The 25,724-nt window shown below is 43.3% G+C and overlaps 2 protein-coding genes across 5 annotated transcripts in view; both read left to right on the forward strand.

Moving 5' to 3' along the window:
- Positions 1-19,486, forward strand: part of rab28 (RAB28, member RAS oncogene family) — a 40,971-nt gene extending 21,485 nt beyond the window's left edge. The window contains exons 5-8 of one of the 2 annotated variants that reach the window (XM_079504686.1): positions 13,240-13,343; positions 13,886-13,963; positions 16,117-16,218; positions 17,234-19,486. In XM_079504686.1, coding sequence (XP_079360812.1) covers positions 13,240-13,343; positions 13,886-13,963; positions 16,117-16,209 — 275 coding nt within the window. In that variant the 3' untranslated portion in view covers positions 16,210-16,218; positions 17,234-19,486. The remainder of the gene's footprint in view (positions 1-13,239; positions 13,344-13,885; positions 13,964-16,116; positions 16,219-17,233) is intronic. The other variant, XM_079504685.1, reaches the window with a different exon arrangement.
- A 4,979-nt stretch (positions 19,487-24,465) lies between these two features.
- The window catches only part of LOC306927808 (uncharacterized protein), a 239,057-nt gene continuing 237,798 nt past the window's right edge, over positions 24,466-25,724 (forward strand). For all 3 annotated transcript variants that reach the window (XR_013790592.1, XR_013790593.1, XM_079507662.1), the window contains exon 1: positions 24,466-25,058. Coding sequence is in view for 1 of the 3 variants with exons in the window: in XM_079507662.1 (XP_079363788.1) it covers positions 24,857-25,058 (202 nt within the window). In the remaining 2 variants the exon portion in view is untranslated. The remainder of the gene's footprint in view (positions 25,059-25,724) is intronic.

A 25,724-nucleotide genomic window follows, 5' to 3' on the forward strand; every position in this document is an offset into this window, starting at 1 on the left:
TCAGACGTACAGTATTTAATGTTAACTAAACTTGAATGACATCCACCACGGTGTCTCTATTTTGGGAATGTAATTATAGGTGACAATCTTCACAACGATAGCAGTTCTACAAGCTCACACCGCATCGCTATTCTGAGCTCATAGATATGCTATGTTTTTTACATGTCACACACAGTACTACAAAGTATAAAATAACCACTTGAGAACCCAGTGTTACTGTTCAACTGCAAACGTTTGGTAAACATAGCCAAAATCCCTTTATCAAAGACATTTGATTTGGTGTATAGGGAAAAAAGGAGGGCACCAAGTATACCTGGGGTACCCCTGGTCGACAAAGTATATAGGGTTTAAGTGGTTAAAGAGCTAAATTCTCAAGATATAAATGTGAAATTGTAAAACAATTCATTCACTCCGGTTTCATTGTGTGGTGTTTAGTGTAATTGAGCCTGTTTCATTAACGATGCTGCCCTGTCCTCTCCTTAGCCTGGCCTGTCTGCCCTCCTGTGCCATGTCACTGGTAGGGAACAACCTCTCCTTTCTTCACCCAAGCATGGCCAGCTGGGGTTAAGTGTGCTTGTTAAGCACTGGTGCACTGCAACACCCCCCACCACCACCACCACCCTTGCTCTCCGTACTCTGCCCCCGAGCCCTGTCTTAAATAATGGCACCACTTGTAACAATTCGGAGAGGAAGCCAATGAAATATTTTATTACGGGCACACATGTGTGTACACAATTACTTGTGTGCACATCCAAGCGTGGTTGGACAGATGCACGCATGCACATACTTAAACATTCTCACAGGCGTGCACACACATGCACACATGCACTTTGGAAGAGAGAAACACTCGCAGAGGGTGGGTTCTTCTGGGAACACGCTGGTAATGGAAGAATGCTAAGCTCTTGGTCTGTCTAAACATACTATAACTGTTTATTACAGCGCAGTGCTGGGTAACACCGTACGGCACACAGGATGCTCTCAGGAGAAACCCTAAGTTGATGTGCATGCCGTCCCGCACACCACTCCAGTTTTTCACTTTTTAGTAGGGCAATACAAGTGCTGTGTGCTTTCAACAGGCCTTACAGGGTAAATCCTGTTTGTCTTGTGCTTATCAACAGCAAGTGCTTCTGGCATCGTTTTGACTGTGTTTCTTGTTTGTTTTTTTCAGCCAGTGTATGTGAACACCAAAGTTCTGTTCTATATGCCTTCCAAATGGGAATTAGTGTTTGCATTGTGGAGGAAAGAAAATGACACAATTTATTATTCCAATTATCATCTGTTATTTGGAACATGATTTCATGACTTTTTTAATTTACATTTTGTACTCATGACATAATATATTTTGTAGACATCAGACCTTTCTTAATTCTGCTGTTCATCAAAGTGATTTGTTTTTATTCAGAGGGGGGGGGGGATCTTAGTCACTCCCCCCACCCATCTCCCTCTTCCCTCTCTCTACCTTCGTCTACTCTTGGGAGCCGTGGAGCATCCATCATGGGCTCCCACAGCCCTTATTTGGGAGACTTAAATGGGTTCAGTTCTCTTAACCCCTCCTCATCACTCATGGCATTTTTGCACTGCGAGGTTCTATGCTTTTTCACCTCTGCTGATCCGCTCCTGCTCGCTATGGGGAAACGTTCACTCTCTGCAGCAAGACAAGCGCCCCCCCACTCCCCCGTGTCCACCAGGAGTTCCTGCACTTTTCTTTCTTTCTGTCCAATCTTCCTCTCACTTTTCATGCCTAAGGTCTTACTTTTTCTTTCTTTCTTTCTCTTTTGTATCTTCTGCACGGTAAAATGTTCTATAACTCAAGAGAACTACAAATGTAATTAAATGTACTTTTACACATGGGTCCATTTGGTTAAATGTGTACACTCTCATAGTTAGATTAACACAGTGTAGGTCTCTATCTCGCTTCATCTCTCCTACACACTGACGCTTTCAATTTCATCCCTGTGTAAACAGCCCCTCTTTGACTAACACACATACGCTTATCTCTCACAAGTGGGGAACCGACACTTTTCGCTGTAGCCGCCTTTACTTTTACAGTAATGTCTTTTCATTGGCCCTGTGTCCCTGTTGTGTCAAACAACATGTGCGTGTTTGCCTTCAGCACGCCACGGCAGATCTCGGCCGCATACCGTTGCCCCGTCACACCTCTTCCCTCTCTCCTGTCTTCCATCCAGCCGTGAGAAAGTGGAAAAAAAAGTTTGTCTTTCCAAAACCCTTCTCTCAAAGTGTGCCCCTTTTGCCACCAACATTGTCGATCTTGAGTTGTTTGCCCTCTTGGCAAGGCCCAGGGTGGGGTTGGAGCCTCACCTCCCTTCCCCCTGCACCCCGCCCCCCCGTCCCCGTCCCCCCCTGTAAAGCTGCCACAGTTCCTGTCTGTTCAGTGTAGGGCTGCACCACAGTCCTTAATAGAGAGATGCTCAGAAGTCCGGAGAGTGCGGAGGAGCTCAATGCGCTTCTGTTTTTGGTTTAGCTCAAAAAATGTTTTTCCTGGCTCGGCCCGCTCGTACTTAGGTCCTCTTACAACAAACTAAAAGGTCCTAATTGCCCCCGAGGGAAAGGTTGAGCCACAATAGACATGTGGTGGGACAAAAGCCCAGTACTCATACCCCTGTACCCCCCCATCCCGCCCAGATATAGAGGATGCACACGTCAGCAGTGTCTGTGTTGCACTGTGGGGAAGGCGACCACAGGTTCGACACCGTAAAAACATTATACATACAGTATATAGACCCTAGTAAGGCACGGTGTATGGTTGGTTAAAGACATGGAATGTTTACAGTATACAGCGAATCCAGTGTTTCCTGTCTCTTTACACATTTTATTTAAGGGTGGAAACGGGGATGGAGGTCGGGGGCAGAATGGACGTGTGTATCAAATTTGTCGAGCAACCGCATTGACTGAAGTGGGCTGTCTTTTCTGTAGAGCTGGGAGAGACACCAAGTAGAGATTGGGGTTGAGCGCACACAGGAATGAGAGAAGAACTACAGCTGCAGGGCTGCAACTGTCGAATATTTTCTTAGTGATTATTCTTTCAATTACATTTTCAGTTAATCGAATAATTGAGAAGACCATTTTTTATGTTCGTATTTTTAATTTATCAAGCATTTAATTGACACAAAATAATATAATTGTGTTACTGTGTTACATTATGGCTGATAAGCTAAAGAAAATGATATAGCAAGAGTACAATATAGCTGCCATCTCAAACGTGCTCATGGGCCATATGTTATTAGCATAACTTCTTAAATGTGAAAATCTGGAACTTGATTTAATTAATTAACCAGTCATTCTGTATGGTAGGGTATACTGTACAATATAACAAGCTAATCTACAGTGTTAACTTGGAGGGTACCTAGGTATAGAGCCTGTTATGTAGGAGGGTACCTAGGTATAGAGCTGCTGTTATGTAGGAGGGTACCTAGGTATAGAGCTGCTGTTATGTAGGAGGGTACCTAGGTATAGAGCTGCTGTTATGTAGGAGGGTACCTAGGTATAGAGCTGCTGTTATGTAGGAGGGTACCTAGGTATAGAGCTGCTGTTATGTAGGAGGGTACCTAGGTATAGAGCTGCTGTTATGTAGGAGGGTACCTACCTAGGTATAGAGCTGCTGTTATGTAGGAGGGTACCTAGGTATAGAGCTGCTGTTATGTAGGAGGGTACCTAGGTATAGAGCTGCTGTTATGTAGGAGAGTACCTAGGTATAGAGCTGCTGTTATGTAGGAGGGTACCTAGGTATAGAGCTGCTGTTATGTAGGAGGGTACCTAGGTATAGAGCTGCTGTTATGTAGGAGGGTACCTAGGTATAGAGCTGCTGTTATGTAGGAGGGTACCTAGGTATAGAGCTGCTGTTATGTAGCTGCTGTTATGTAGGAGGGTACCTAGGTATAGAACTGCTGTTATGTAGGAGGGTACCTATGTATAGAGCTGCTGTTATGTAGGAGGGTACCTAGGTATAGAGCTGCTGTTATGTAGGAGGGTACCTAGGTATAGAGCTGCTGTTATGTAGGAGGGTACCTAGGTACAGAGCCCTGTTATGTAGGAGGGTACCTAGGTATAGAGCTGCTGTTATGTAGGAGGGTACCTAGGTATAGAGCTGCTGTTATGTAGGAGGGTACCTAGGTATAGAGCTGCTGTTATGTAGGAGGGTACCTAGGTATAGAGCTGCTGTTATGTAGGAGGGTACCTAGGTATAGAGCCTGTTATGTAGGAGGGTACCTAGGTATAGAGCCTGTTATGTAGGAGGGTACCTAGGTATAGAGCTGCTGTTATGTAGGAGGGTACCTAGGTATAGAGCCTGTTATGTAGGAGGGTACCTAGGTATAGAGCTGCTGTTATGTAGGAGGGTACCTAGGTATAGAGCCCTATTTCAACGTCACATGAACGCCTACCGTGTCTTCATTTGGGCCGTGGGGGTGTGACCCAGTGTTATTTTGTTATCTGCGGCCAAGCGCAACACCGAAACTAGCCGCTATACTGCCCTGGATATTCATAGGTGTGGTTTAGGCGTTACAGTAATCAAACCAATCGGTTTTGGCCATTGCCTTTTAAGAACAAAGTTGTGGTGTGCACTGTGCAGTGCTATCTTTCGAGCGCAGTGCTGTCTTTTGTGCGTTTAAGATCAAAAGAACACAGGATGCTTTCCTTGTTGTGTCTGAAGTGAAAGCAGAGAGCGGGAGCACTGGGACCAGCCAGCATTAATAATGTGATATAATGATGTCAGGACAGGAGACACGGGTGAAACGAAAGCTCTCTGCTCACCGAAACGTCACGTTGAAAGGAGAGATGTCCAAACGCAGTGCATGGCTGTCAATCACTGTTGTCTTTGCCTAAATCATGTCGCATGTCCAACAGACATCTGTGGTATCTTGACATGTCAACACATTTTTGGCTAAAAGTTGGCTATTAGTAAAGCATCCCAATGTGTTGCGTAACTCCCCCCTTCTCTTTCCTCACATCGACAGCCCGACAGAGCTCTCCAAACGGGAGTTGAGACATTTATATGTTTCACTTACCGTAGTTGCACGCTGTTGCTGCACAAAAATATCTGATCTCCAAACTCATAACGTATCGCACTAGTCTGCATTCTGCAATGCTTTGTCAGCTTGGAGCTCAGATATTTTCAGTGCACAGTGCGCATGCAACTAACCGCTCGTCTAACAGACATAACAGCTGTAACCTTTTTCCAGGATTAATGAAGAGTTAATGTGCTTGAAATACCAGCTATAGCATAGCCATAGATTGATTGATTGAGTGGTAATTAAATCTTAATTGATGCACTGTATGAACAACTTTGAATTATAGAAATTGGGTGAGAATTGGCTGCAGCATGGAAGTGGATCACTGAAACTGAATGGTGTGAGGAGCGAACGCAGAATACCACCAGTTACATTTTAAATCATGCGCTATGCATTCTAAAGCAATGGTTCCCTAACCCAATACAGAAATTAGATATTTGCCCGGGACCCAAACTAGCTTTGCGCCACATGAGCTTGTAGATCGGCTATTTTCACTATTTGTTCTAATTTATGGAATTTCTTAGATTTTTCTTTCATTTCTTCAAGACATCACTGAAACAATCTTTGGATTTTGTTTTTAATTTATCCTTTTTTGGTAATGTTTTTTGAAAATGTTTTGAAATAATAATAATTAAAACACAAATGGGGACAAAATACTAAGGGGACCCATAACAATGCATCGGTGACCCACAGATGTTTGGGAAACAGTGGTCTAAAGCTGCTCATTGAAATATAGGGCCCCTACTGTTTGACAACTGCCTGAAGATCAGCGCAATATCTCGCCTGACCAAACAGTAACGCCTTATTGGCAGAATGGTGGAAATGTGTTCTCTCATGCCTGATACCAGGGTTTGATTTATGGGTATATAGAGCATGAGAGTTTTGGATTTCAGCTCTAAATTGTTTGTTTTGAGCTTATTTGATGCCATACATTAGCCATAAATCAATAGTTTCAATACCATGAATGGTTATATACGCAGCATATCAGTTTATGTTTAGTGCACTTTTGTAATGTGAAGTATCCTCATTGCATAAACCCCACCCATCTCGTACTCCGGGCTAAAACAAATTCTAAGAATTATTTGCGACTACCATTTGACCCGGGGTCTGGTGCTTTCATACTCCTCTCTCTTGACTCCTGCGCCCTGCAGAAACATGGAAAGTCCTCATTCATTTTAGCCATCCATAAAGCAAATATTGTTGCACATGCAGTAGATGATCAGTCTTGGGGATGGCTTCTTGTGTGGTAAGTCACGGGCCATTTGAGCTGCACAGCACAGCTGAGCCACCTGACCTGCCTGCAGCCTGGAACGCCATCATGCTCAGGCTCTGCTTTATTCCCCCTCCCTGCTCTCCACTACATTGATATGGAGGAATTCACCGACACATTGCTGAATAAATGACCGATTGATCTGGATCCACACTTGTCTTTTTGGAATCGCGTATAAAACATTACATTTAGTTTTTTTGAGCAGGGCATACGATTTTCTTAATTTCTTTTGTATGTGAAATATCACATTACTCTTTTTATGTTGTTGATTTCAACAGAACATGTTGAAAATGTACTTAAAGATGCAATCTTTAACTTAATTTATGTCATCATACCTGGGATTTTTTTGAACCTGGGTCTCTTAAATGAGAGACCAGGAGCACTCCTGAGCAACTTATGAGATTCAGGCAGTGCTACTTATCAATCAGTTACTCTAAATTTCTCAAAGGAAGAGTAGAGACCACCTCGGCTCCAACCACTGCAGAAGTGCTAGTTATATTAACATACTATATTGGTTAGAATTACATTATATTCATTAAATTAAGTTCTAGATTGCAGCTGTGACATGTTGCACAGTAAACTTCTGTGGCTTTGCCATGACTTTACAACCAGTCCAGTGTATTATCTCTCATGTGGAGACGGCGTAATTATGAATGGGCTCATGGCGATGCGATGGGTATAATTACCGAGGCTCCCCCAATGCTCGCCTATGATTATTATGCCTCATAGTTACACTACTGGCTCGTTGCGACGCACATTACTGCTCGCCCATAAAAGTCCACTTAGTTTAACAGCGACAGGCGAGCTCCGAGGACACGGCCTGTGAAACCCCCGGGCAGCGACTTGTGCGGTCGGCTCAGAACTGGGTCTTTTGTTCAGTTTCATGGGCCCTGGGAGCCCGTTAACCCAGCCGGCGAGGCCCAGCCCGTGGCCCCCGTGTGTTTTAACTGGGGCAGGGACCGCTCCGAATCTCCTCCTACCGGCACAGCTACTGCTGAACTCTTCTCTGCTTTACAACCCCTCACAGGGGAGGAAGACCCTGCTCAATGTTGTTTTACGTGCCACTGTAGAGTATCTGATTATGTTTTAAAGTGTGTGTGTGTGTCTGCTTGGGAACATGTGTGAGTTGTGTGTGTGCGTATATACAGTATATAAACACACACACACACACACGCACACACACATCCGTGTGTCTCTACACGTGTGTTTTTGCAAAGACCGGTCAGGTGACAAGATGAGCTATGATCAATGAGCTGTCGACAGAACACTTCTGACCGAGTGGAAAGCTTGGTCCCCTGACGGTCCCGGTCCGTTTTAGGCCACCGGGGCAGAGGGGCGACGGAGCACAAAGGGCTCTCTGTCTCTGTCAGGATCCTCTCGAGGACGACGCCTGCACAGGCCTCACTCACCCTGACAACACCAGAGCTTCATCTGGGTCTGCTGCACTGTGAAATCCTGAGTGTCCCTTGAACTCTTGAGGGTGTGCAGTGTGCACGCGCGTAACCAAAGTGTGTTACCACACTGAGGGTTTTACTGTGTACGCACACTCTCTGTTTCGTTTCATACTTGAAACAATATTTGTATAGTATTTCCTCACAGTTGAGCTGTGTGTGATGCACAGTATCGATGTAACTTGTGTCCGCTTCCACTATCACTGGTATTTCTGATAACTCCAATAGGCTCACAATCAATTACCTTTTAGGATTACCTTTAGGATTTGTGACTGTTTCAGTAGTATGTGACTAAATTAATTAGCCACATATTTATCCTTATTATGGTTGCTGTTGAAGCCAGTGCTAATAATGACATATTTTTCAATGTCAGGTTAGTTTTTATTGCATCAAATTTAGATGTTCCGGTTCTAAGAAAATAAACATAGCTCACTGTCAATAATAGCTACACTGTTAAGGTCTAATAAAAATGTACTGGAGTAACGTTTCCATTCCCTGGTCACTTCATGACTGCTGAATGACTACACAGTGTCTTATGAGTCCAGCACAGATGGCTTATTCTTTCATATTTTACTTAATTCTAGACCAAAGATGAAATTACATTGACTCTATTTTGCACATGCTATACTCCTAAGTAACCTGTGCATTATACCAATGGAAAATTGCATTGTTAACATTGTTGGAAATGGTACAGATATTTTTAAATACAATGCGACTACTGCACTATGCAACTACATTATACGATCATATGTTAGTAACTAAATCCTTTATACTTAAAAAACGAATTCTTAGTTGACTGTGCGAGTCTGCGCTGTACTTTGGTCTGCTTTTTTTCCCCTCTACACCATATCTCTTTGCCAAAAATAGTAGATCTTTTGGAAAGCGTTGTGAGCTTGTAGATCTGCTATTTTCGATTGTTCCCCCAGAATAGCTTAGTGTTATTATTATATATTGTCTACTTTAATAGTTTTGTTGTATATTGTCTACTACAATAGTTTAGGTTTTATGAAGTATTACTGTCCTTTGTAAGATTTGTACAGAGAGAGCTATATAATTAATTTATCGCAAAGCCAAAGGCAGCAAATGCTTCTTATTTCATAACCCTCAAGTTTTTATGAGCCCTTTCCATGTCAAGTAAACCAGTTGGAGCCTAATAGTTTAAATGTGTCACATTAATTCATATAAAAAATGTTGTTACCTTTTTACTGGCCACTTTATGTGTTTTAAAAACTGCAGTCAATGTCTAAATTATTTAAACATCACGGATCGTGTGTGTGTGTGTGTGTGTGTGTGTGTGTGTGTGTGTGTGTGTGTGTGTGTGTGTGTGTGTGTGTGTGTGTGTGTGTGTGTGTGTGTGTGTGTGTGTGTGTGTGTGTGTGTGTGTGTGTGTGTGTGTGTGTGTGTGTGTGTGTGTGTGTGTGTGTGTGTGTGTGTTAATACACTCCTGATTTCTGCTTCGTTCAACATGCCCATATGTTTAATGAAATAACCGAAATGCCCCTACTTTGTGGGAATATTTTTTTTATTCAAAATTATATATTACGCGTTTCTTCTGTCAAAATATACTATCTGTTGGTGACCTGATGCGATGCTTCTTTGGTATATCTACAGTTCACAGGAAATGCATTGTGTGTGTAAACAGGGTGGTGCTCACTGCTTACCAAGAGGTCTGAGAAGGGCAAATCTGGAATTACTTTCGGCTTCCCCTTTTTGCATGTTATATCAATAGGTTGGTCATTTTCAGTCACAGCGGGCATTTTAAATGAAATGAAAAGTTTCCACATTGCTGACATGCCAATTTCCTATGATCATGGGAAATAGTGGGATGATAATTCTCTACCGCAGTGAAATTGTTCTTGGGGTTGGAATTGGCGTTTGGTTGACACTGAGGTGAAAGGGAGGGAGCCTCACTTCTAGGGTCTGGAAGACATGAGGTCATGTTGGAAGTGATAGGTGCTCCCCTGGGCTTGATTAGGCTAAACTCTGTAACTTTAGTGGGGTATGACCCCTCAGACCCCGCCCCACTAACACCAACACCACCCACATGCACACACACAGACCAGACATTCCACCCTCATCGCACATGATCCCCAATGTACCAACTGCTGTTTAGTTTAAATGAGGCTGGCGGCAATTAGCTGCGCTACGTCAAGCTCGATAAAGTGTTCCACTGGTCCCAGGCTGTGGACTGGACCCCGTGGAACAGTAACTAGGTACCTATGTTATCACAGTATGTTTTTATAAAGCCATAGTACTGAGGATCACTATCCCTGGTTAGCAGCAGTCAAGAATCTAGCCTGTCGTTTCCAGAGCCATCACGTCTCCTCCTGGGGCACTTGAGATTAGTTAGATCGCTTGTCGAGCCAGAGATTTATCATGCTCAAAGCTTTTATACTTCATAAATAATTTGAATTCAACATTGCCTGTTGGTATCCAAGGTGCACATCAGACATGAAGTATATATGAAGATCACCAGATAACCTTAGGGCTGTGCAATATTGACACAATCAAACAGCACTATATTTTGGAAAAAATGGGTACAATATTGTGACGATAATATCATATTGCGGCAATAATATAACATTTTCAAACATAAAGAAATAGTCTATGTTTGCTATTAAAAGGGCTTATGTGATTAAACCAGGAAAAGGCTACACCTACGCCATATATACCATCCCAGATGATATCTAGTCTCATATCACAATATTGATATATTATTGATACTTTGCCCAAGTCTACCTTACTACTTACTGACTTACTGCTGACTCTAAACTTGTCAGTTACATCAAAATAGCCTCCCACAGTCTTTCCTCTTTTTTTCAGGAAAGTGCCTGGCAGGGGCCAAAGTAATCAGATCTACATGTACCACTGAGAGGTTTCTGTCCACCGAAGTGCTAAGTTGACATCCCCACAGACACTTAAGTTGCGAAGAAGACCAACTATGATTCATATGCATCCGTTTTTTCCCTGTTTTGTTCTGTTGTCAATTATCTAAAAGGCCAAGGCTATAGCAAAATGTACCAACTATTTACAGTGAAACTCTGATGTATCCCACAGATATTAATCTCTTGACTGTTTTCTTGAAATCCACCACAGTGACAGGCAGGCCTTTTAAATAAACACCCGCGGTGACCGGAGAGGGAGGGCTATCGTTCTTGACGAGTGATGATCCTTTCCGCTATCTCTATGTGCTCAGAGGCCCAAACAGTTTATTTTGTGTTTGCAGTTACTTCCTAGGGATAGTTAAGCTGATGTACAGTTTGACAGAAATGGAGGGAAACCAGATCGCTGGACGAAGATGGTTTGGAGCTGATAAGTAAAAATGGGTACATTAGGGAGAGAAATGGAGCAAACCTAAAAAACTCTGGGATTAGGCCTTATATTCGGTTTGCACAGACAGATGCCACATGTTGCTCAATGCTATTATGAGGGATAATATATGCTCATGTTTTAATGCCTGTAGGAAACACTGGAATTGTCACAAGAAATGTACCTTTTTTTTGGTACATACTGTAACTGTTTATTATTTCAAGTAACTCCTAGGGTATGTTTCTCTGTTTCCTACAGTATAGACATTAAAACTTGGAAAGTGGCATTTCTCCTTCTCATGTATGATAAGAATTTGCAATTTATTTTGAATATTAAAATGACATTTTATGCATTTAGTGGTTTTCCACATTGCAACCTCTTGTAGTTCGAATGCTCCAAAGTCCTAATGCAACTTAGATTTGTGCTTCAGTAATTAAGTTATAATATTTGTTATCAAATATAATCTGTTACAGTTTATTTCTTTCCTATACATAGTTGTAAATCAAACCATTATATTATTCAATTTCAGCAGCATAAAACAATTATCAAATACAGTTTCCATCTGTCTGTCAATCAATCTCTTTTAGCCCATCCCCCTGTCACCCTCTACAGGTCTTACCTTTAGCTGGGGCACAATTGTAAATAAGAATCTGTTCTTAAATTGTCTTGCCCGGTTAATTAAAGATTAAATAATAAAATATTGCTTATAGATAGCGATACCAGTTCATAGTCGCTGTAATCCAAGTTCATGTATTTGGTTACTACCCAGCCTTGATGGTAAACCCACCATTCTTCGTCTGCTCCCGGACCTGCGTGTTAATGTTGGCTAATCTGACTGTGACATATGATTGATAGCCCCTCCCAAGTGTGCAGGATCCAAAGGATTAGCACTGTTTACTTCTAGTAGCATGCTGGGTACCTCCGCTCTTAATGACTGGAATTAATAACCTGCTGACGCCTCCTAGACAGCCATGTTTATGTACGGCCAGAGACGTGACAGTCTGCTGTGGACATTGAGTACATGTAAAAGTGTCTGCCCTTGACCAGAAAGGTTTGTGTTTATAAGTCACTTACGATGACGGTAATATTCTTTTTAGGCTAAAAATGAGTCCTTCCAAACATCTTTTTTTTCTTTTTTTCCCCCTGCTCTCAGCGGATTAGCCTTTCACATTTCTGGGTCATATGACTTATAGAGTTATTAATAATACCAGAGCTGTGCACTGTTTACATTTTTCCCTAGTGCTGTATCTTTCTCTGTGCTTCTCTCTATTCCTCTCTCTCCTTTACTCAAACGTACACGTAGTCGTAGACACATAAACACACAGTCGCACACACCGAGGGGCATGAGAACAGGGTAAAACACTGACAGCTTGAATGAAACCTCACACAAAGAGTAAAACTGGGGGGGGAGTGAGAGAAAGGCAACACCATACAGTAGCAACCACCTCCTCCCATAGACGCCGGTATGCACCAGATACCGGGCGTGGCCGCTGTGTTGCACAAAGCCCGAAAATAAAGAGTGAGGCTATTGCTTTCAGCGGCAAGACCCCCAGGTGACCTTCCCCAGCGACCCCTGCATGACCCCGTTTCGAGGCAGGAGAGACGCAAAGCGCCCTGGTATCACCGAACGGGAGTCGAATGCACGCGACGTGTCCACAATGGCTAGAAAGGAAGGCGGTCATTGTGCGTGCGCAGTAAATCACCGCCGCCGTGACAGACCCGGTTCATTTGGCCCATGTGTTCCCCTCGCAGGCCTGCTCCAATATGCCAATATGACACTAATAGTCAGGTTGCTTTTCTCCACCTAGCACTGTGACACTTGAGGTGGCCTGAAGTTTTTGGTCATCTATGCATTGTGTTTTAACTACCTCTCCGCAGCTGGGCGGTTTGTTTGTTTCAGGTCAGGTAGAGGTAAGGGCTAAATGGCTCCGGGGTAGAACTGTACAAGTCTGAGGCTTACGCTGTGGAATGTGTCACATTAAGCTTTAACACTGCCGTAGAGGTGGGAATGGAGGCATTGAATTGATCATCTCTTCAATCCCCCGGAGGGGGACATCATCTGTTATCTTTTGTGTTTTCGACCTCCATAGGTGGCAGTCGGCTCCGTCTATAATGCTCTTTAAACAGAAATGAATCCTGTGTGTGTCATTCCCTGACGTGCTGTGCTGTGTTTTATCCACAGTCGACATGGAACATATGAGAACGGTGAAGTCTGACAAACACCAGCGCTTCTGTCAAGAGAATGGCCTCATTAGTCAGTTTGTCTCCGCAAAGACTGGGGATTCGGTGAGTATTGGCTGTTTTGATAAGTGTTTCAGCAAAAAGAGAACAAAACATGTTCCCTATTATCATTTTGCATTCTCTTGAGTTGATTTGCATTTGGAGCAGCGGTGGCCGAACGGTTTGCGGAGCGGTCTTGATACCGGAAGGTCGCCAGTTCGAATCCCCGGACCGGCACGTTAAAATTACCACCGCTGAAGTGCCCTTGAGCAAGGCATTGAACCCCTACCATGAAATGTTCTATGAGCAGGGTGTGGCTGTAAACAAGCATCTCGAGCTTAGTCCACTTCCCTGGGTAAACAAAGAACTTTGCTTTGCTTTGGTCGGTAATTGTGTGGTTCATTTTGTTATCTATTTTTATGCAGAATAAGCGCAGCTCAGGTTCTGTTTCCGTCCTTCCAAGTTCCAAAAAATGTAGAATTGTTTGATTATTGATAAGTGCAATGATATCGTGCAGTTTTCATGCAGAATGCCTATGATAGAAATCTGATCCTGTAACTCTGCATCATCCTCATTCGATTAATCCACTCTGCTTCTTTTTGCCTCAGGTGTTTCTTTGTTTCCAGCGATTGGCTGCTGAGATTTTGGGTGTGAAGCTCAACAAAGCAGAGATTGAACAGTCCCAGGTGAGACAAAATAGTTTACTCGCTCCCCACCAGTTTTTGAAGTCGCCATATGCAGCAGTTTGTCTAATTGTACCTTGTTTTATGATAGAGGTAAGTTTAGAAAGTTAATGAGCTACATGTTGGATGAAGTCCCCTCCTAACTGAAAGGGAAAACTGCTGTTCTGTTATGATCACTTCTTCCATGGTAATCCAGAGAAAATACCTGATTTATTTGAGGCATAAGTTATACTACAATATATGACTGGGGGACAAATATCATGCATCAAGAAATACTAACATGAATATTGTTCTTTTGTTGACACCATATGTGGCAGATCCAATCAATGACAGGCCTCTGTGGTGACAATGGCTGGCACGTTTTGGAATTCATCTGGCACTTTGACCTGTGCATGCGAACGTTGGCTTCCTACTGAGCCTCTAACATGATACATGAAGGTTTAAACGTAAGGGGGGGTCAGAGGGAGTGTGCCAGCCAGGTCAGTGGAGGTCACCACACACTGTAAAGGACCTTCTGTTATGTAAACATGGCATGTTATGTCTGACTCCTGTGACGGCTTACCTGCCACTGACGGTGCCCATCTGTAAATAGACCCACATTGACCATGTTAGTGCGTGAAGCCAGGGGTCAGGGGTAGACCATCCGTAGGTGAGAAGGTCAGGATTTCGCCGTCTGATTTATTACGTTTATCTCCCCACTGATGTGCGCCCCGGCGAAGGGGGTCTCCGCTTGCCACCCAGGCCAAGCTGCCCTGTGGTGGCAGCAATGGGATTTATAGGGTCACTTCCCCCAGAAACATTAATCCTGGCTCTGATATGACCAGTTGGAGCCATGCTGGCTGGGCACCGCCTGATGAGCCCAGGGAGCTAGGGAGAGGTCAGGACCCCCCAGAGAAGGGAGAGGACCATAGGGAGAGACTGGACACATTCTCAAGCCTCCCCCACCCCTCTCCCATCACCCAACTCCTTGCTGCATTTGACAGTGAATGACCATTGACCAATGGAGAGGTTCGTCTCCTTGTCCTCCTTGCCTCCTGTCGTTGATGGCTGCCTTCATAAAGCCAAGTGCTTTAATCCGTGCTAATCAAACCGGATGAGTGTCTGGATCCAACCTGCCAGTCAAGATCCGGAGTAGACCAGTCAAATCACTTTGTCCGCGAAGTGCAACATACTGTACAAACAGTATTGATGCAAGAACATTTTTGATACATTATGACGTGAGTGTTGTGCATACTGAAACGTTGCACATGTCATGGACAGCGGGACCTCCCATTTAGTCCAATGGGAGGGTGTGTGTCACACTTTGAATTGGCATTAAGAGGCCGGATTAACATAAGAGATTGTCCAGTCAAGAGTCAACATTCCTTGGCTCTGTCACTGTGTGCAGCAATGACATACTGACAGTTTCATGGAGATGGCGATCCGAGATGGTCACAGCTCTGGTTGGAGAAGGGTGTGTGTGTGTGTGGAGGGGAAGCAAAGCCTGATTATCAGTTGTCAGGTTCAGAGAGCTGAACATGAGGGTCTTGACCCCTGACGAGATCATATCTGCCTAGGAGCCCTCTCCATCTTGGTCCTCTGTCTGTTGGATCAGATAGCGGGGCGGCGGATCACTCAGTGGCCTCCACACCAGGCTTCGGCAGCTCGTTAATCAGGCAGCCAACCAGGGCCTGGCTTTCTGCTCTGTGGTCTGTTCGCCACTGGTTTGCTAGTCTTTCAAATGGAGAGTTGTACAAGAAACAAATTGTATTGTTGTTGAATGAAAAACATCTTACACTTATATACAGCAAATATATATCTATTGCATGGATATCTTAAGTGAATATCTATATTTGATTTGTTTTATGCCATTCCATCAACTTCATAAATCACCAATCCACTTTTTATTATTCGTGGTATATGTGACCTATAAGATATGTTAAATATTTAATTTCCTCCATTACATGTATTTTTCTTTTCGCTCAATGATCCTTTTGTCTCCCAGTCCCTTCCATCAACTTTTCTATGGTCTCTTCACCCGTATGGGTCCATTTGAACTCTTAGTTCATTAACACTCATGCTTGTTCTGTTATTGTCTACCTTTGTGTCTGTTTTGGTTTTACAGTATATCACTGTTTTCATCTCTTTTCCCACCATCTTTCCTTTTTTGCACTCAGAGGATTGTGAAGGCAGAGCTGGTGGACTACCCACAGGATGAAGACATTAGACAAGATAACACTCAGAGAAGCAAAATATGCTCTGTGCAATAGTTTTGAAAAGTATGTCACTCTGTGTAGAACATCGTTGCACAGATATATTCCGATATATGTGTTAGTCTGTTAGTGATAAATAAACACTAGTTTCATTCTTGAAAGTAGTTGTAGTAAATACGGTAGACTAGAAATAGCAGCAACATGAGCCAAACCCTTTATATACCAACCAGAGCCATCTAATAGAAGAGTACGATATTGAACGTAACTCTGTCTATATCTAAGGCTCTGATACCAACCAACCTCTTGTCGAAGTAAAATGTATTTCAGTGCATTTTGAAATGTATTTTGAAAGTAGTTGTAGTAAATAGACTAGAGATAGCAGCCTAACCCTTTTATATACCAACCTACCTCTTGTCGAAGTAAAATGTATTTCAGTGGTTGAATCAAGTGTGATCCACTAAGTAAGTGTTGGACCTCTCTGAGCTTAGTGCAGTGCCCTCCCCTTTGACCTCTATCTAGCTCTTGATTACCTCAGACCAGCAGTGCCCTATCATTTAGTCTTTGAGGGCCATTGGCGGACCCGTTATGTGAGTGATGGGCAGACAGTGACAGCGGTTGTGTAAAGCCTAGTTCAGACCAAAGATTCAGGACGAAACAAACCTGTTTTAAGCCCTTCGTACGAATGTCATTCGTCCAAAATGGCTGATCTACAAGCTCACAATACAATGCTCAGTGCATGCGATGCGTTGTGAAGGTAGATTGTAAATTTTTATATTATGGAGCGTGAAATAAGCATTAGAATGCTACTGAGAAAAATTGCAGCACTGTGATTTATCCAGAAAATATAACATCTGGATAGTAGTTTGCCATATCGAGGCTCATGGGGACCCAATAAGGGCCAAATAACCTTGGCTTAGAGAGCGTAAAGACAACAACACAGTCCGCTTTGAGTGAAATTACTTTAAGGCACTCGTGCTCTTGATAACATTTCTGGATCCCCATTTGGACTAAGCTGTTCTTCTTCTGATCATAATGGATTCATATTAATTCTGTCTGTGTGATCTCTGTGTGTGTTTTCCAGCGTGTGGTGAAGGCAGACATTGTGAACTACAGCCAAGAGACTGTGGCCAGGACAGTCAACCCCCCGCGCAGTTCCATGTGTGCGGTGCAGTGACGCTTTATCGCTCCCCCCGAGCTCCTTCACTCCTGTCATTTCACATCCCCTCACTTCTGGTTCCCTACAAACATACACACACACACACACACACACACACACACACACACACACTTTTGTATTAATATACTTGTGAGGACATCAACATTTTAGGACAGTGATTTATCAACGTCAACCCTAACCTAACCCGAACCTCACAGGAAGCCACGGGTGATTTTTAACCCGCAACACAGATTCGTTTTTACCCGCCACGCATGTCGGGAGCCACAGGTGATTTTTGAGTGGTGTTAGGCAGCCACTCCTATACGCAGCTATGTGTCTCCCTATACATGTCCCTGTGTCTGTCCGTCCGAGCACGAAATGCTGAAACACCTCGCTAATACCACTGGATGGCACTTTTGAGCAGCGTTCCCTACAAACATACACACACACACACACACACACACACACACACACACACAGAGGCCAGGGAGGAGGGCTAGTACAGTACAGTACAGTACAGTACAGTTCAGTACAGTACCACTCACTTCAGACTGGTCTGATTTTTAATGACTGTAGGACTGTTGGTATGTCTAACCAACGTATGCACCCCGTCACAGTTGACCTGCAAGCTTTTGGTGCACGTCACTGATGCACAACTATGTATAAATCAGGCATACCGGTAGTATAGACCTATACTATGCCTGAAATAAAAAGGTCAGGAGTGGTTTATTGTCTGTATCAGCTGGTAACACACGGGCGGCGGGAGTCTGTTCCCGTTACAATGCGCTAGACCCCTGGGAGATGGATGCTGAGGTGGAGCGCCACACATACCATCAGCTCCCAGTACTTCCCGTACGACTTAGCACGGCACCCAAGCCGTGCTACTCATACGCTGAGTTGGCGGTTGCCCGGGATCGAACCCCTGAACTTGTGGTCCAAAGGCGAGAGCCGAGAGCTCTGCCGTTTGAGCTACCCTCATTTATGTGACAATCCTCAGGTCTAGGGAATGAAGAATTGTGACATAAAGTTGGGAAGTGAATTGTCGTTTTATTAGTGACCTTTGATAAGGTTCTTTTTAGAGTTCACAATGCAGTTTACAGGTAAATGCCAGTACTCTTTAAGCAACCATGTCCATGCCATACTACAGTGGTAATTTAACGGGTTTCCAACCAAAGAAATATAACTAGTGAGCACTCTGCTCTAACCATGAACTGTTACAGTGAGTTTTAAAGGATATATGGGGCAAATCAGAGAAACAATCAAAACAAGCTCAACCTAACCTTAATTCACTACCTAACCTAACACACACAGAAAATAAGATTACAGAATTGGTGCTATGATAAACTAACTACTCTAACATAACCTAATCATAGCGGGTTACAAAAACCAGGCACCCATACTCACCCATACATACAATTTAGATTACCAAAAGCATTACTTCTTACAAACTATAGATCACTCGACATAACATTGGTGGTCAAGTATATAACACCCCCTAAAACTCTTAAAGGTATATTCAGTGATTTGACTTAATTCAATCACTTATTTTTTCTTTTTTTCCTGGATAATCCTCCCTACTATAGAGTGTGCTAACCATATAAGGAAATCCTCCCTGTCCCCAGTGAGCCCCTGGGGTAAAAAAAACCCTAGTTTCAGTTTTGGTGGCGGGTGGCAAAACCTTCATCCAATCAGGATGAGAGGGGCCTTCCTCCAAACATGATCGAGTGGGGGCGGGCCTTGGTGCACATGCTGTTGGCCTGTTGCACTTCCCCCCACTGTAGAGCGTGCATGTGCACATTTTGTTACCGGGCGGACTGGGTGGTTTTCCAAATCATCCAAATCACTGAATGCTCCTTTAACTCCTAAACCTAACCTCAAAATGCCTAATTCTAACTCCAACTTGAATCTTTTCCTAATTGTAAGCCTAACTCTAATACTAAGCCTAACCATAAAAAATACAATACACTGGCATACCAGGAAAATGGTCCTCACAATATCTATTTGATTTCTCAATTCTTGTTGGGACATTTGGCCTTCACATAGTAATGCAAGCATGCGTACACACAACATACACGCTCACACACACACACACACACACACACACACACACACACACACACACACACACACACACACACACATACTGTACACACACAGCTGTCAGTCAATATGTTGAAACTTAACTCAGTATTGTTTTCAAAAAGGCCACTGCCCGGGCTCTGGACCGTGCCCCTGCCCAGCGTCCATATATGGAGCTGGCCTGTTCTGAACTCGCAACACTCCATATTGGGCATGCCTGACACAGAACTCCACAAGCGGGCTGCATATACTCCATTTTTGGGCATGCCTTACAAAGAACTCCATATATGAGCATCAAAGGGAGACAGACCAAATATCTGGGTGGGGCATGCATTGGGCACTGGCCTACTTGGAACCGCAGGGGATGCAGTGGCTGGTGTCGAGACTATCGGACCAACGGTTGTCCATAACCGCCCCAAAAAGGCCTCCACACCTCCACGGGGTGTACTCCATATGCATTTACAACTTACATCGCTCCAAGTAGGCCTTCCCCACGGGCACCGCTCTAGTTGTACACATTTGATAACACCAAAACGTCAAATTGTCCCATTTTCTACGTCTGTTGACTGTTGTAATATATTCTTGTGAAAGACCATTTGATTGTACAACACGTCAATGCTGGTTTTACCCTAAGGTGGGAGACATGTGTCACAGCAGTCAGATAAATGCTTTTACATATTATTTATTTTGCCATCGTTTGTTGGTGTATCTCCTGTTTACTGTTGTACTGTCTACAATGTTTGGATGTACTACAGTATAAAGTGACACAGATGTCCATGCCTACCAAAATCCAGCCTCTCACTGTTCCTTTAATTGGAGGGTGAATCTCTCCCGTTAGTCCGTCATACGTGGCAGGTTAAGACTCACCGCTGGCTTCCGACGCGGTTTGTGGTAGGGTTGGTAATGGCGGATTATTGTTTAGCATGGAACACACGAAATGTGGAGAAGTGGGACCAGGGTGATCTCTCATATGTTGGTGAGAGCTCTGTCACAGAATCTCCATGTACTCTAGGTCCCTGACATGGAATGTTTATAAAGTGGTTACCAGTGGATACAGAAGACATGCCACCAATTTGGAAGAGTGAAAATCCAAATAAAGTTTGCAATCTTAATAAGATTTCCCATACACCTACAGCTGCATAGCAATTTTTAGCCCTGCTATGAAAGAGGCTCTAACAATGGCAAGATCAGTACACAGCAACAACTGCCTCTAGCGCCACCCTTTCATTCCGAATAGCACATTAATGCTTTCTGGAGGATGAACCCTACCCATTTGAGGGACTGCTCATAAGTCCGACCTCCCGTTAGTCCGACCTATGTGGCTGGTTAAGACTGATTTGCGTGACCACCAAATTACCTTTCCCCTAGCCCCACCGTCAGGCCAAAAGGTCAAAGACAATATCTCATAAAATGGGCTCATTGCATACTGATTTTGGTGACCCCATTGTCTACCATTTTCTTCTTCTCTTCCTTTGTGTCCACTCCGCCTGTATGATGGCATGTGCTTTGTAACCATTGAAAACCATTCACCAAACGTCCCTTGGTCAGCCTGTATTGATATGTGCTGGATGTCAAATGGTGACATTAAAGTATTATTGTGGTCCCCAGTTTTATATAAGGGAAATACTACATGTTTTAGCTGCCAGAAATGGATATCTGATTTTTATTTGCCAATGTGCGGCTTGCTTTAGTAGTGCAGTATTGTATGTAAACTGGGTAGTGTTATGTTTCATAGAAATGTTTTGATTTCCCATTCTATTAATTGATTTGACATTTGGTTTTGAACCGGAGAGGAAGACATCTTTAACTTTATGCTTTCTCTGGATGCTTTCCGCTTGTCCAAAATCTGCAGTAAATTAATTATATAATATCATATCATTATAATGGTGTGTCTCATTGTCCTACAATTATTATTGACAAGTGAAAACATTCCTCATATCTGAATTTAATACATATTATGTATGTTTTATGTGTATTTTCCATGTTATGTGTGTGTGTGTGACGTCCTTATGGTGAGAGGACAAATCAAAATGCTGTGTAGGTCTTGGGGGGGAAAAAAATGTATGTATGTCACCAAATGAGAAACTTGAATGTGAACTTGAGCGGCTGAAAAAGATGCCAAGGCATGATACTGCAAGCCAAGTAGTGGTCCTTCATACAGCCTTATTCAGCTGTCCATTACAGAACAGAGACGTTTGCAATCAAGAACACACATGGTATACAAAAAGTGTTTCATAGGATCTCCACTTCTACAAAGCAAGCTTAATTGCCTAGATATATGGGGAAGAATTGTCAGAAATACACAATTATATTTTTAATCTATGTAATTGTAGATTGTCTTTGGACCAATGGTGTACAGAGGTAGCCTGGCTTTTTGGCCAGACTCGTATCACACTGGAGGCATTTCTTTTTGCCACCGGCAGATTCGCATCTGGCCACGAGGCTAGGCTAGTACAGAGGATGTCAATACTGGTACCTTTTATAATGGCCTTATTCCAGTGTATTTATCTGAATATTAACTTACTTGCATAAGTGTAAATAAAGGTACAGCAATAAAGCACTGATACAATTTTTGGTTCTACATTGACTGTGCTTGTATTATTGCGCTTTAAAAACACCTTTCTTCTTTTCTTGCCAGTTAATACAGTGGATTAAGGTCATTGTAAAATAAGGTGTGAGCCTGCCCTGAAATACAAACTAACTACACAGATATACATGGTGGCATAGTTGAAAATGACTTGCTGTCCGCCTTATGTGTAAAATATGTATTTGTACAGTAAATTGTTTTATGGAAGATCTTAAGGGTTCTCCCATAACATCGTTTGGGGTCACCAATGATTATGAGGAACACCATGTTGGAGAATTAATTGACAGAAGATTTTTTCACTTGGAACTGAATACTGTCAGAGTACAACTTGTGAAAAATGTAGGGTAATTAGAGAACGTAAGAGAATGTAAGAACGTACAATTAAAAATGGTGGTTTGGTAGATATTTTTGATCAACACAGATCCGTTTGTAAATAAAAAATGTGACTTGAGAAATCAAAAAGGCTGTTGTGCTGTTATTTAAGGAATCTGGTTTCCAAATCTGTCATTGAAATGTGGAGTGAATATTGTGTGTTGCTGTGGACTGTTATAACAGCTATAAATTGCATTAGGATTGCATCATCATATAATACATTTAGTTTGAGGAGTATTGTTTTATCAAAATACGAATGCGTGTGGAGTCGGACATGCTCATAACTCAGCCATTGTTCGGCCTAGTGTTGTCCAAAGTTAAAAGCATAACTGTGCGTGAGCCTAGGTTTCAAGGCCATTTTTCACCTCTGGCTGATAACACAAACCAAAAGAACAGGCCCTCTGGGCCTCAGGAGAATGGAGGAAGATGGAACCGGGCCTGCAGACTACAGTATGAGGATACTGCAGCTGAAGGATCCATGTGTTGAAATCTAAGCATCAGAACTGAAACATGACCACACCAAAGATCCCCTCTATACAGCCTAACTTAAGTCTCTAAAAGCTAATGAGCCACCTGGCTTTTGTTCAGTAAATCTTCATTGAAAAAGGCTACTAAATCCACTCCGGACAGACGATACAAAGTAAACGCCTTTATAAATGGTTGTAAGCTGTATTAATTAATCACTAAATAGTTCCACCTTTTGTCGTTTCCACATAACTGTAAGAGGGTCTTAGTCTCAAGTTTGACCTTTTTTGTGGGTCAGCGTCACCGAAACCAACCCCTGGATTAAAGTGGATTTAGAGGGATTAAGAATGGTTTATGCCACAAAGAAAACGACAATATACGCTATCTTTACAAGACAATGAATATTACACAATAAGGTGCTGTTTGATGTGTGTTGTGTGTGAGATTAAACAAGCTTAGTCTGTACTGTAGGACAGGTAGGTCACTGACCTTGGACTAGTTTGCAGACCTGGCTCCCGGGCAGAGCCGGACTTACCGTTGGGCTAGGGTGGGCTGAAGCCCGGGGGCCCCCGACTAGGGGGCCCCCCAAAAAAAAAAAAAAAAAATATATATTTTTTTTTTTTTTTTTTTTTTGAATTATAAAATTGTAAAGTGAAATCCAATTCAAGTGAAATGTGTGTATTGTTATTGTATTTAGTTGTATTATGGTTAAACCATTGAGAGCTTCTGCCTGCCTGCCTCTCTTTTTAGGGGCCTGGGTACCCCAAAATGAAAACAAAATAGCCCAAATTTTTTTCGGCCTCGCGGCTGCGCCGCTCGGCCAAATCGCGGGACGCGCGGCTTTGCCGCGCGCCCCAAGGGGGGCCCTCAAATTTGCTCCAGCCCGGGGGCCCTCAGCAAGGTAAATCCGGCTCTGCTCCCGGGGTTTATTAGGCACTGGTTCTCAAACTTGGGGTGCAGACGTTGGTCTGATGTGCAACAGTCCGACACATGCGTGAGTCCGACACATGCGTGGCTGGTTAAGACTCACCCGCGGCTCCCGACATGCGTTGCCGGTTACGACACATGGATCGCCGGTTAAAACTCACCCGTGGCTCCTGACATGCATTGCCGATTAAAACTTGTGGCCCCCCTGTGAGGTTAGGGTGACAGTGACACCATAGCTGAAGCACTAATCCAATGTCTCTTTGACTACGGCCCAAACCACACCAGCTGCAACTCCTTGCAAGTTGCAACTACTCGCAACTCCTTGCAACAAAACAAACCACACCAATGCAACTCCTTGCAACTGCCATTGGGAATAATAGTTGCATGTTGCAAGGAGTTGCATATGTCCAACCTCTGGTGTGGTTAGGGCTTTAAGCCATTCCATTTGCAGGCTACAGCACACTCTCAGTCAGATTTTACAGATTGGGGCTCCAGATCCGGAGATAAAACCATAAAATGGGGGTCTATTTGTAGATATCATACTAGGGGGTCCTTTAAGGGGGGGGGGGGGGGGTCAGAATGAAGGTCTGCGCAGTGAATTTGTTTGTGTTTTCTGCACCCTCTGCTGGACACAATATGCACAGTGCACACCTGTTTGGTTCCATACAATTTTCGATACAAGTGGTGCGCGCGCTTCCCTTCAGATACCAGTGTTTTTCTTGCGCCGGGAGCAGTAGCTGGTTGCGTATTCAAAGTTCAATGAAATGTATAAATCGGGTGTGTTTGTTTGTTTTTGGTGACAATGGTGGAACTACGCTATGGTGGTGATTACAATTGACATTGGGAATAATTGTTTTAAGCGTGACAAAAAAATACCTGCCACACCAAAAATCAAAGTAGCACAACAAAGTAACCGCAGCAGACGAAGTTTGCACGACGTAATTCAGCCAGGAGTAAATTCCCAACTCGCCAGTTCTGCCTCTGGGCGCAGAGAAGTAAGCCTGGGACCGAGGCTAGCCTCTGGGTCGCCTTTGGAAACCACACTATTAAAAAAACACACCTATTGGATACAGCCGTGTTGAGGCAGAGGGGACGAGGGGTGCAGCATTTTTCTTTGAATGCATAGTTTGGACTGGAGCATCATCCGAAGAAACAGAAATAAAATAAAACACAAACAACAACAACAACAACAGGAAAACACCCAACTGAGAAAGACAGAGATGATGGAACATGGAGAACATGGCCTACTGCCGTGCCAGCATCAAGAGGCCAAGACTCCAGAGGAGATTGTCGCCTGTATCAGCTCTGCTGGACGTGCTGGTCAGTGAGTTATTTATTCTAATGATGTCATATCATTGTATTACATTATTTATGTGGGTTGCAGAGTGCAACTGGTTCCATTTCAGATATGTAAAAATTATCTGGCCTACATGTTTTTGAAAGCTTGGGTAAGTGCTTAATTGGTTTTGGAGCTGTAGCTGATTGAATGATTAATAGTTTCTATTTTTGTACAAATACCATATACAAGTAAAATACAATAGGTCTATGCCTATATAAATCATACCAAGCACAGGTGGATTACCGAACAGACTTACCTTCTAGAGCTCAGTCAGTGGGCCCCTTAGTGTCTTTCAGGACCCTGTTTACCATTTTTGTATTTGGGAAGCCTTCCCAAATACAAAAAGGTGGTGTTCTGTTGACATACAGCTGAGTATTAGTTATTGTGCTGTTTGCTTTGAGGGTTACTGTGTTCTAAACCCTGTTGGGATGTAGGTGAATGTACATCTTAATTACGGTAATTATAGCTGCTGCTGGCCCTTTTCATGCCCATGATGCCCAGGGGCCATTGTCTCATAATCCGCCCAACCATGATACTGAGGGTAACGCATCATACATCAAGTATAATAAAATACTACCATATGGTCTTCTAATCTGACTAGCATTTATTTCAGATGAAATGTTTCACGTCCTGTAGTATGCGTTCAT

The sequence above is a fragment of the Electrona antarctica genome (assembly GCF_951216825.1).
Source record: "Electrona antarctica genome assembly, chromosome: 1".
Lineage (NCBI taxonomy): Eukaryota > Metazoa > Chordata > Actinopteri > Myctophiformes > Myctophidae > Electrona > Electrona antarctica.